The 13,471-nt window shown below is 36.4% G+C and overlaps 1 protein-coding gene across 6 annotated transcripts in view; it reads left to right on the top strand.

Annotated features, from left to right (window-relative positions):
* The window catches only part of SLC49A4 (solute carrier family 49 member 4), a 78,344-nt gene that overhangs the window by 37,390 nt on the left and 27,483 nt on the right, over positions 1-13,471 (top strand). For all 6 annotated transcript variants that reach the window (XR_004956819.1, XM_036243194.1, XM_036243198.1 and 3 more), the window contains exons 4-5: positions 1,118-1,247; positions 7,556-7,664. Coding sequence is in view for 5 of the 6 variants with exons in the window: in XM_036243194.1 (XP_036099087.1) it covers positions 1,118-1,247; positions 7,556-7,664 (239 nt within the window). In the remaining variant the exon portion in view is untranslated. The remainder of the gene's footprint in view (positions 1-1,117; positions 1,248-7,555; positions 7,665-13,471) is intronic.

The raw sequence follows: 13,471 nt of genomic DNA, 5'->3' as shown, positions 1-13,471 counted from the left end.
TGAATTATATTTCAAGCTGTTTATAAAAATGCAAGTAGAAAGGGCAAATAATATGAACAAGGCAATTATAGAAGACTAAGTACAAATGGCCAGTAAGCATATGGAAGGTGCTCATTCATTATTACTAATAAATAAAAGAACTGTAAATTAAAACAATTCATTAACTTTTGTTGCTTCTTCAGTTGACAAAGAATAAAGATATTATCTGTGATTAAGGGTCTTATAGGAATGTTGTACCTTTTGCTAAGAATATAGCCCTAGAATTAGAATTATCCTATTGAAAAGTCTTCTGAAAATCACTTATCTAATATCGTTTATTGGCCCAGAAAGAGTAAGTGATTCATTTAAGTTCCAAATTAATCAATGGCATAGGCAGGTCTATATTCCAAGGCTTTCTGACATTTCTACTAAATTAAGCATAGTTAACAAAAGGTGGGACTTCTAGGAGACAGGTCTCTGGAGGGAATAATCAAGATACCTAGGAACCTTCCCTTCTTTGATGCTGCCAAACTCAGGTTGTTGGAATGTTCATTTTAGTTCTGAATTTTTAATACTTTACATTAGCTAGTCTTGTGTTTATAAATTTTTCTGTCTCCTGGTTTCTTATTTTGTATGCTTTCCTGTTATGTTCATATTTCCCATATAGCCTGTAAATTGAGTCTGTCCTACATCAGAATATCATTATCATTGATCAAACAGAACTTCTCCTGTCCTAGTCTTACCAATTTTCTCATCTTTATTTCTGAGGGCCATGCTTATTAGACAGTCATTTTAGACCTGTTTCAAAATCTCTTAGAGTTCAGAACTGCTGGTTTTTAATGCGTTTTCTCCGTAGAGCAACACTGCCTCAGTCTTTTTGTCTATTCAGTGTACCTTAGTACCACCATACTTCATTGCTTATAGAATGACTTCTTACCTATGACTTCCTGAAATTTATATCTTTACGTATTATCTTTCTCATAAGACTGAGCTATTTTGGCTAGGTACTGTAATATTAAGCTTGTCTTTATATGCCTAGTGCTTAGCCAATAATAAATACTTGTTAGAAAAGTAATACTTGAAATATTGAACTTTCTGTATTGTCTGGTTAACATTTTACTTTTTTTTTTTCTTCCAGAATTTGGAGTTGTCTGCTTACTATTTTCTGCAACTCTAGCTTATTTCCCACCCCGGCCTCCTCTTCCTCCCAGTGTGGCTGCAGCTAGCCAGCGGCTGAGTTATCGGCATAGCTTTTGTAGATTATTAAGGTAAGTACACTTAGAATCACTGAGTGGTTTTGATTAGCACCTTTAAAATAATTCCACATTTATTTAAGATAATTTAAAATAGTAATTTTTTTTAGCAACCTATTAATCAGGCTATAAATAATTGATAAAAAATTTGATTAAATCCTTTACAGGGACTTCCTGTCAGAAATCTATCTTTAAAGTTTCCCCAAACAAAAGCCTCTAAAGAATTTTTACCTTCTCTACAAACCACTTATATTATTACTTAATATTTTTTAAATCACATCTTTTATTTAAATAATTTTCTTTTATAAGGAACCATATCATATAATAGTATCTGTGAAATAATGGGTTTTATGTTTTTATTATATTTTTCCTAATATGTACATTCTTTTTATTCATTTTATATTTCTTAATACACATTAAAATAAACAAGTGCTAGTCAATACAAAGTAAATAAAATAAAATTTATTTGTATACCTTCAAAAGGATCATACTTTGAGAAACTTATATTTTATTGGTATAATTAGACTAAATTCTGACCTTGAAGGCTCAGATGTTACAGTACTGAATTCAGTAATTTGAATATATAGACCATCCATCACTGGTGATTATGATTTGCACTTGGGCCATTAGAACTTGTCTTTTGAATTTTTCCTCAGTTAATTGTGATAAATTTTTAGTGATTCAATAGCAACTCTCTCTAGTTGGTTCTTTCTTTTCTAGTCTTCCTCTCCCACCAGATGGTAAGTTCCTTATGGTCAAGCACTTGTGGTTTTTGTATCTTCGGTAGCACTGTTGTCCAATAGGATTATAATATGAGCCACATAATTTTAAATTTTCTAGTAGCTTCTTTAAAAAAAGGTAAAAATAAACAGGTAACATTTAATTTTAGTAACATATTTAAAAAAATGTTTAAGTATGTTTTTATTGATATTTTTAGAGAGAAAGGAAGGGAGAGAGGGATAGAAACATCATTGTAAGAGAGAAACATCAATTGGCTTTCTCCCACCCTCCCCCACCCACAGTTCCAGGCATGTGCCCTGACCTCTCAGTCCATGGGATGACTCTCAGTCCACTGAGCTATACCGGCCAGGTTTAGTAGCATATTTTCTTTAACCCAGTATATCTAAAATATTATTTTAATATGTAATCCGTATTCAAAATTATTTATTATTTTTTTTTTTTTATCCTCACCCGAGGATATTTTTCCATTTCTTGTACAGATAGAGTGGGAGGGAGAGAGAGAGAGAAACATCGACGTGAAGGGACACATCGAGTGGCTGCCACCCGCACGACCAACCAGGGCCGGGGACAAACTGCAACCGAAGTACGTGCCCTTAGCGGAAACCGAACCCGGGTCTCTCCGGACCACAGGCCGACGCTCTAACCGCTGAGCCAAACCGGCCAGGGCTGTATTCAAAATTATTAATGAGATATTTAACATTCTTTTATTCGTACAAAATCTTGGAAATCTGGTATGTATTTTACACTTACAGCATGGTAAATTCATTAGATGGTAAATTTTCATTAGAAATACAGTGCTTGGTCTGCATTTAAATTTTTTTAAATTAACAATTGAGCAGTGTCTCCCATATTGCAGTATTTTATCTAAAGTTAAAAATAAGTACCTTCAATTTTTCAAGCTTGTAATCAATACATCTCTGATATTATTTGAATGGTCTTATTCTATAGGCAGTTGTTTGGGCCTTAATTGAAGATCCTTCACTTTACTTCTATAGAAACTTCTTATAAAATTCACTGTGTATTTGTTGCACATCTCTTAATATTATTCACTTATTATCTTAAAATCTTTTTTGCACAACAGACATCATTTGCTCTGCCGCAGGAAGTTGCAATTGCCATTCCTTGTGAAATTTGCAACATATCTTATTTTCAGTCTCATATTTTCTCTATAAAATATTCAAATAAGCAAATTACAATGTTATATCAGTATGTAGAAAAATATTTAGTGAACTGAGTTAGTTCACTGACACCAAGAAGATCAGTGACAGATTATAATACTAGAAGCAACACATATTACAACGTGCACACTACAGTAATATCTTACCTAGTGCAGTAGTTAACGTGAATTGCAGTTCTACCAAAAAAATAGAGTTGCGTTTAAAATTAAAAATTAATTCTGAAGTCGCACTAGCCACATTTCAAGTGTTCAGTAGCCACATCTGGCCAGTGGCTACCATGTTTGCATAGCTATGTAACATTATTTTTCAAACTTTGTTTCACAGCCAATTAATATAGTAGATTGACCACCTTTTTAAAAAAAGTAGAATAAAGTAGAATAAATTATTGTGTCACTTGTAGTAATGATACATATCTTTTGTGAGAGTTTTGATTCAGTTTACCTATATATATGCAAATATGGGTAGGTCACAAAGTAAAAATATTTTTCTTTTTCTGGAGTACTGTAAAACGTTTTTGAAAACCACATCTCTACAGCACCTAGTACATCCTTCCACTAATAGGCAAAGAAGAAACATTAGTTAAATTGAATTATTATCAGTGACACACACTTGTAAGATGACAGTTAAAATGATAGTTTTTAAAAAGTAAATGCTATTTAACTAGTTTTTTCTTTATGCCAAGCTGGAGATTAGATAGCAGTAGATAAGGCTAGAGAGGTAGGTTAGGGACATATTATGCCATACTAATAATTTTGGACTGTTCTGTGGAAAGTGAAGGATTGATTTTATGGTAAGGAGTTATATAAAAGATTGTTCTGATGAGGAAAAACAACTTAAAATTGATCACTCTGGCCCTGGCCGGTTTTCTCAGTGGTTAGAGCATCGGCCCTTGGACCAAGGGGTCATGGGTTCAATTCCTGGTCAAGGGCACATACCTGGTTGCAGGTTCAAATCCCAGCTCTAGTTGGGGTTGTGCAGGAGGCATCCAATCAATGTGTCTCTCTCATGTCAATGTTTCTCTCTCTTTCTCTCTCTCTCTCTCTCCTCTCTCCCTCCCTTCCACTCTATCCAAAAGTTAATGGAGGAAAAAAAATTATCATTCTGACCACCCTCTGTTTGCTTCTAATTGCCCTAGAGTCAACAAGATCTTTATTCTCAGTTTAAACTGTAACGTGTAAGATTTATATAAAAAATACCCTTTTCACTAACCTTCTTTTGTCTCTTTACATATTCGACTGTTTACAGGATTGCTTGCTTCTACTTTTTCAGCTTGCCAGGGGAGTTCTTTGGGCCTGCCATGCTCTGTTCCCCTAGCCTACTAATGTGCTTTTCTCTGGTTCTTCTAAGAACCTCTGATTACTTCATTACTTCCTGGATTAATTGGAATAACTGCTTTTCTAGACTCTAATTACATTATTTTTTGGGGGGAGAATCAATGGTTATGTGCCAAAGTTTCCACCACAATTATTTATTTGCTGTTCATGTGATTCCCGTCTCTTAATATGCGTTTAACCTGTGTAACCTAATGTAAACAGTTCTCTCCCTTTATGTACTTGTTTAATATTTGATGATGGTAGTGGTTGTTTATGCTTTTCAAACTTCAAGAGTGGAGAGTTGAGTTAAACCTGTTCCTTCAGGACACATGAACACATTTACTCATTTATTTATTTGTTTATTCTTTTATTTCTATATCCCTCTCTCATTCCCCTCCCCTTCACCTGCGTAGGCCACCTCTTAAATGTATTTAATGTGTATTTCTCTGTGTGCTTTTGCAATATGTGTATTGTTTTGTATGCATCTATGTTTAATTTATCTAAATGATGGTACATTATGTGTATCATTCTGTTTGTTCTTTTTAGAAAACACTATGTGGTCTTTTGTAACTTTTAATTTTGGAAATTTATAGAAATATACAAAATTAGAATAGTACCTCCATTTCCCCATAACCTAATTATCAACAGTTGCCTATTTATAGCTAATATTGTTTCATCTCTATTTTACCTGCTTTCCTCTTCCTGTATCATGAAGCAAATCCCAGACAAGTTATTTCATCCGTAACTATTTCAATGTGCATAATATATGTTAAAAAGATAGGGACTCTTTAGCGTAAATATAGTACCATTATCACACCTAAACACTTTTTAACAGTAGTTTGCTAATATTACATCAGTGTTTAAATTTTCAGTTGTCTCATAAATGTCATAATTTTTTTTAACATTTTGTTTGAATCAGGACCCAAATTAGGTTCACAAATTGCAGTTGGCTTAAATCCATTATAATCTATGAGTTTTCTTTCCATCTCTCTCTTTTTCCCATGCAATTTATTTGTTGGGGAGCCAACTCTTTTGTCTCCAGGGTCTAGATTTTGTTGATTGCCCCCTTGTGGTGTAGTTTGTCATGTTTCTCTGTCCTTTGTATTTCCTGTAAATTGTTAGCTAGAGCTGTGTTTAATTCAGGTTTTTGTTTCTGCTTTGGTTTTGGTTTTACAAGACTATTTCCTAAGTAGGAAGTAGGAAGAGCATTTGGAAGAGCAGAGGAATAAAATCAAACATATAAACTATATATTATATAAAATTATATGACTGTGTCTTGGCTGGATATATAATATCAGTAGGGGGCTGGGAAAATAAACTATGATATACCAACATAATGGAATACTATGCAGCTTTAAGAAAGAATGAAGACACTCTGTATTGTATTGACTATGGAAGAGCTTTCAGACTTAAATTGAAAAAGTAAAGTTCAGCAAATGGTTGTACTATGCTGTCATTTATGTAAAAAGATAGGGGGGAAATGCATTTTTGGGGGGCTTTTTCTTTTTTTTAATTTTTAATTTTTTTATTTATTTTTGTTACAGATGTTTCTCTTTTTTCCCCCATTGACATTCTCCTCCTGACCCCCCCCCCCATTCCCAGCATTGTTGTGTATGTCCATGGTTACACATACATGCATATAAGTTCTGTGGTTTGTCTCTTCCCTTCCCTGCCCCCAAACCTCTCTTCTGAGGTTTGTCAGTCTGTACCCTACTTCTATGTCTCTGGGTCTATTTTGTTCATCAGCTTGTTTTGTTCATTATATTCCACAAATGAGTGAGATCATGTGATATTTGTCTTTCTCTGATTGGCTTGTTTTGCTTAGGATAATACTCTCCTGGTCCCTCCATGTGAAATACATATATTTTTTATTGGCTGGTATATTTTGAAATATTTCTGCGAAGTTACCCAAGAAAGTGGTAACACTGATTATTGTGGGACGAGGAAAAGAGAGGGTAGAGGGAGACATTTTCCCCGTATCTTTATATCTGTTTTGTTTTGAGCCTTTTGAATTGTATTGCCTATTAAATAATTATAAAACAAAAATAATAGTAAAACAAATGATAGTAAAACAAAAATTAAAACTACTCTCTGAGAATGGTAAAACTGGAAAATTATATATGTTTTTAATCGTTTTCTCTCTCTACCTTGCTTGTGGAGAAACAGTAGTATTTTTAACATTTGAATTTTTTATTTTTCAATTACAGTTGATATACAATGTTATATTAGTTTCAGGTGTACAACATAGTGATTAGACATTTATGTCACCAGGCAATCACCTGATAATTCCAGTACCAACAGTAATTTATCCTTTCACATAAGAGCTTTTTTTTTTTTTTTTTTCCATCCTCACCTGAGGACATTTTTCCATTTTTTACACAGATAGAGTGGGAGGGAGAGAGAGAGAGAGAGAGAAACATCGACGTGAAAGGGACACATCGAGTGGCTGCCACCCGCACGACCAACCAGGGCCGGGGACAAACTGCAACCGAGGTACATGCCCTTAGCGGGAACCGAACCCGGGTCTCTCCGGACCGCAGGCTGACGCTCTAACTGCTGAGCCAAACTGGCCAGGGCAAGAGCTTTTTTTTTTTTTTAACTGACCCTACCTATTCCTATATGAAATAATGTTGGTAATTCATCTATATAATAAATATTTTAAACAATATGAACAAAAAAGACTATTCTTATAAAAATGAAAATTTTAAAGAACTTTGAATTTATTAACAAACTGACAAATATTTTTTATTTTATTTTATTTAAAAAAATTTTTTTTTCTTTATTGATTTTGGAGAGAGAGGAAGGGAGAGGGAGAGAGAGAGAGAGAAACATCGATGGCAGAGAACATCTACTGGCCGCCTCCAGCATATCCCCCACTGGGGATTGGGTCCACAACCTGGGCATGTGCCCTGACCAGGAATCGAATCGGAGACCCCTTGGTGCATGGGTCGATGCTCAACCACTGAGCCACATTGGCTGGGACTGACAAATATTTTTATTTCTGATTCTGATGTTCTTATTTTCAAATGACTTTTGATGAATTCTAGATTTTGAATCTGCAATAATATTTTCTTTTACTTCTCTTTTACAGCAATTTGAGATTTTTGATGATTGCTTTAGCATATGCCATACCACTTGGTGTATTTGCTGGATGGTCTGGAGTTCTGGACTTAATTTTAACACCAGTGCACGTCAGCCAAGTAAGCATTTTATTTCCCTATATGTTGTAGATATTTTTAGTTCATTTAAATTATAAATATTGTTTACATGTTCTTGGTTTTAGCTTCAGGGCCTGAGTAACACATTATTCTATACCATTATTGCAAAGGCAAGGTCCACATGAAATAGTTATAAACAATATTGATTTTCTTTCTGGATTTGGTTAAGTCATGAATTTCACATTTATTTGGGTGTTATTAATGATGCTAATAAACAGAAAAATAAAGAAGGAAAATATTAGTTTTGTTGACTCCATCCTTGATTCTTGCTTTATACTTTATGAAGATTAGGATCCCATCTTCAAATATATGGCTATACCTACATCTAATTTCTCACTCTCTCCAATCTCAGGATAAGTATATCTCATTTCTTTAAAAATAGCCATTTCACCTATATTCTTGATGCTATCCATTTTTTTCCTCTTGCTTCCAGATAGCATGGTAGGAAGGGATAGAGAAAGTTGGAGAGGCAAAATGGAAGAAAGTCCAGCACACTGGTCTGATACTCCTTTGTATGAAATGACAACAATTTGTCCATTCTGCTTTGGTGCGCATTTCAGTTGTTTCCAGTTTTTGGCTGTCACAAACATTTCCGTTGTTTCCAGTTTTTGGCTGTGACCGTTCTCATACATGTTTCTTGATGCATCTCTATACACATTTCTGTTGGATATGTAGCTGGGCAAAGCATTGCTGGTTATAGTGTATGCCTGGTTTGATAGGTGGTGCCAGACATCCCCCAAGTGGTTGTATCAGTTTACAGTCTCACCAGCAGTACATGAAAATTCTCATTGTTTCACATCATTATTAGCACTTGACAAAATTGGTCTTTTATTTTTTTAATGTTTTTTTTTAATTGGTTTTAGAGAGAGAGGAAGAAAGAGGGAGAAAGAGAGAGAAAAATTGATGTGAGAGAACATCTATTGGCCGCCTCCTGCATGCCCCCCGCTGGGGATTAATCCCGCAACCTGGGCATGTGCCCTGACCAGTAATCAAACCAGTGACCTCTTGGTGCATGGGCTGATGCTCAACCACTGAGCCATACCAGCCGGGCAAAGTTGGTCTCTTTAAATTTAGACATTCTCATTGCTGAGCAATTGAACACCATTGTAGTGATGTCTTTTTAAGTGTTATGTATTTGAATATTCTTTTTGTGACACAACCATTCACTCTTTTGCCCCCTACTGGGGTTTTTTCTCTTCCTGACTTGTAAAGAAGAGAACTGTGCAGAACGGGCACCCCAGAAGACTGTGGGGGGTCCTCAGGAGGTGAGAAACGTACTACACATGTAAAGTGCAGTACCAAAGTTTTAACAGAGAAACTGCTATAGGGTTGAAAACAGAACAAATACAGTAGAGGACAAGCGATGCTGGGCTCTTGTTCTGGCCTCGCCAGAGTGGAAAGACCTCATTAATGTCTTGGGATTCTGCAGAGACACCAGAAAGACCAAACTTTAGAATGTAAGACCGTACCCCAGACAGAGTAAGTCCTGTCCTACTTAGACCCATAAACAAAGCTTAAAACCAAGGCCCAACAAAAATCTTCAGAGGAAACAATTTGGAGACTGTGTCCTACCAAGTACGAGGGACTTGGGAAACATCTTTGTTTCTACTTCTCTGCCATAATAAAGCACAAAATCACCCACACAAATTGAAGGTGATCATTTAGTAATTGAACTGCCTACTAACATGAAAATCAACCTTTTTAAAGAAAGATGAGAAAGTACAGAATCTTTATATTGTATTGTCCATGACATATACTATACAATTGAAAAAAACACACCAAAACATTAGACATACAAAGAAACAGGAAATGTGACCCATATTTTAAAAACAAAAAAAGTAGCCAATAGAAGCCAACTTGGAGATATTGTAATAGGTAATTTAAAAATTTTTATTTTTTCTTGGCTGGCATATAGAAGTATAGTTATTTTTGCAAGTAATTGAAGTAGTCTAAAAAGTCTTTAGAATCCTTTAACTCTCTTTAACCATCTAGCATTTTTTGTGCTATTATTGTTGTGTATTTTATATGGTACAAGACATTATCTTTATTGTTTATAGTCAATATTTATATTCACTCTATATTTACCCATTTTGTTATTCTTCTTTCCTTTATCCTTAGTTAGCTATCTGTGATCGTTCTTCTATCTAAAGAGCACCCTGTGTGTGTGTGCACGCGCGTGCGCGCGCACACTTGTATGTGTGCAACAAATTCTCTTGTTTGGGATTTTTTATTGTGGTCTGAAATGTCTTCATTTCACCTTTATTTCTTAATATTATTTTTGTTGAGCATAATAGTCTTGGTTGGCAGTTACTTTCTTTTGTTTCTTCAAAAATATGCCATTTTCTTCTGGCTTCCATTGTTTCAACAGAGAAGGTAGCTCTCAAATTTAAAAGCTTGCTACATTTAAGGTTTTCTCTTTGTCTTCGGTTCCAGCAGTTTTACTATGCTATAAGTAAGTGAAGTGATGATTTTTTAAAAAATTTATTCTGCTAGAGGTCTGTAGGACTTCTTGAATATGTAGCTTGGTATTTCTCATCAGTTCTGAAAATTCTTAGTTAATATCTCTTTGAAGCTTATGTTGATTTTTTTCCAATTTCACTGTTAGGAATTCTAACTATAATATATGTTATACCTTCACAGTGTACGCCCCATGTCTCTTATTCTCTCTTCTGGAATTTTCATCCTTTTTTCTTTCTTTGCTTCAGACTGGGTATTTCTCTAGCCTTTCTTTCAACTCACTAGTTCAGTTTTCAGTCTAATATGCTATTAAACTCATCTATGAGTTACTAATTTCAATTATATTTTTAAGTTATACATTTTTTATTTGATACTTTTTCAGTTTCCAAATTTCTATAAAATGCTTGAGCTTATCTTTATTTTTTGAATCATTAAAAATAGTTATTTAACCCTGGTCAGAGTTAGGCTTAGCAGTTGGAGCATCGGCCTGTGGACCAAAGGGTTGCAGGTTTGATTCACTATCAAAGGCATGTACCTGGGTTGCAGGTTTGATCCCCACCCTGGTCGGGGTCGTGCAGGAGGCAACCAGTTGATGTGTTTCTCTCACATCGATGTTTCTCTCTCCCCCCCCCCCCCCCGCACCTCCCTCCCTCCTTCTCTTCCACTCTATCTAAAAAAATATCCTGGGGTGAGGATTAACTAAAAAAAAAAATTGTTTAAAGTCTGTATCTCATAATTCCTTTATCTGGATCCCCTGTGGTTCTTTTTATATTTATGGTATTCATTGATGTTTTCTTATCTTCTTGTGTGTTCTGTTATTTTTGACTGAGTGCTAGACATAGTAGCACTATGAGAAGTTGTAGAGATAATTGAAGCTTCGAGATGACGTTATTTTCCTCCAAAAAGAATTTATTGTTTTCTTGAAGGAGTCTAGGGATCATTTAAACCAGTTCCAAGAATGGGGATTATTTAAAGCTGGGCTTCAGTCCCTCAGAATACAGTTTCTAGGTCACAGTACTCTTAGGTATAGTTCTTCAGAGTCCCCAAGTGAAGGCTGGGATTTTTCACAAGGTCACCCACCCTACAGTAAGCCTCGAACTCATATTTTTTTCTTTCTTACCTCAGTGAGTCTGTTGATAACTTCTAAGCCTCTTAGCCACTTTCTCTAAGATCAGCAGATACCCCACCCCTAAGGGAAAAGTGTCCCCAAATATCAGGCTTATCTGTCTTGGTTTCCTTTCCACACTACATCATGTTTCCATAATTATAGATTACTTTCTTGGCTTTCTGATGCCATCAGATAGATTTTCTAATTCTCAACCAGAATATTAATCCAAATTACCTAGTATATCTTCACCATAAGATACAACTTTCTTTAGTTTCCTAACCTATTTTTCTGGATGGCAGGTATTTCAAGCATGTTCATTTTCAAGAAGGAAAAGTGTAGTACCCGTTTAAATGATTCTGATTTTGTAGGTCTTTTTTTTTTTTTTTTGCTAATTTTTTTTTTTCTTTATTGATTTTTAGAGACAGAGGAAAGGAAAGGGAGAGAGATAGAACCATCAGTAAGAGAGAACATCTATTGGCTGCCTCCTGCATGCCCCTCACTGGGGATTTGGCTCACAACCTGGGCATGTGCCCTGACCCGGAATCAAACCAGCGACCTCTTGGTGCATGGGTAGACACTCAGCCACTGAGCCACACTGGCCGGGCTGATTTTGTAGATCTTAGGCTTCATCTTATAAATCCTAAGAAGGCCTTCCAAGTATCTGTCTCTGTACAAACTCTGAGAGGTATAGGGACCTGAATCACACAGGTACTAAATAAAGTGAAATTTCAAATTAAATGAAAGCACAATATCAAAACAAAGAAAAAATAATTAATTATTGTGCAGAATGTGATTAACTAAAGCAATCATGAACAGAGGAAAAAGTGAAGCACAAAATGGCCTGACAGGACCAGGGTCAGTATGGTCAGATGCATAGTGGTTCTTTTTTTGTTGTTGTTGTTGTTGTTTTTTCATCCTCACCCGAGGACATTTTTCCATTTTTTTTGTTCAGGTAGAGTGGGGGGGGGGGGAGGAACAGAGAGAGAGAGAGAAACATCAACGTGAAAGGGACACATCGAGTGGCTGCCACCCGCACAACCGACCAGGGCCGGGGACAAACTGCAACCGAGGTACATGCCCTTAGCGGGAACCGAACCCGGGTCTCTCCGGACCGCAGGCCGACGCTCTAACCGCTGAGCCAAACCGGCCAGGGCTGCATAGTGGTTCTTAGTCTGGCACAGAACCCCGTTCACCAAGGGAATGGATGGAAATGTTAGTGGGAACCTAACAGCATGATGTGGGCCTTAGACAATGGATGCTAAATGCTGTGCAATGAGGGGCAGTTTTGCATAACAGAATTCTCTTGCTCCAAAGCCAGTGGTATAAAAAAATGTAGATAGCCCTGGCCGGTTTGGCTCAGCAGTTAGAGTGTTGGCCCGTGGACCAGAGAGTCCCGGGTTCAGTTCCTGCTAAGGGCACGTACCTCGGTTGCAGTTTGTCCCCGGCCCTGGTTGGGGCCTTGTGGGGGGCAACCAGTCGATGTGTCTCTCTCACATCGATCTTTCTCTCTCTCTCTTCCCCTCTCTCTCCCTCTCGTTCTATCTGAGATAAAAATGTCCTCGGATGAGGATAAAAAAAAAATGTAGAGATAATTTAAATGTCAGGTTATTATCTTTCTCCAGAGAGCATTTATCTTTGTTCTGGCCTCCAACACTGGTGCAGCAAAGGACTTATGTAAAATGATTGTATTGGAGTAGGCTAATCTGTTACGAGAAAGTAGAATCCCAAAATTCTGAGACTTGAGAAGAAATCCATTTCTCATTCACACAGCAATCTAGGACAGTTTACCTAATAATCTAGGACAACTGTCCATAGTTTGATCAGGTCTTTTTCTCACTCTGATTTAGAGACCTGGGTTGCTTCTACTTTACAGCTCTTTTGTCTCAGGACCTTGTCATTATAGGCATGGGTGAAGCTGGGCAACCACATCTGGATTCCAGCTGGCAGAAAGGGGAAGAAAGCATGGAGGAGGCATGTACTGTGTTCTAGGTTCTAGCCTAGACATGGCACACCTCCGTCTGCCGCTTCCATTAATGAGAGCTCAGTCATGTGGTCACATGTAACTGAATAGGGGCTGGGACATGTAATCTGGCTAAATGCTCAGGTAGAAGAAGATAACATATTTTGGTGGACTGCTGAAAATCTTTGATACAGATATAGAGAAAATATGACTAGAAAAAATAATAAAAGGGCAGCTCTAAAGTGCCAGGTCAGATTTGGATTT

The sequence above is a fragment of the Molossus molossus genome, unplaced genomic scaffold (genome assembly GCF_014108415.1).
Source record: "Molossus molossus isolate mMolMol1 unplaced genomic scaffold, mMolMol1.p scaffold_m16_p_5, whole genome shotgun sequence".
In the NCBI taxonomy this organism is placed as follows: Eukaryota; Metazoa; Chordata; class Mammalia; order Chiroptera; family Molossidae; genus Molossus; species Molossus molossus.
The sequence above is the reverse complement of the archived record's forward strand: the minus strand, read 5'-3'. Positions and strand labels throughout refer to the sequence as shown.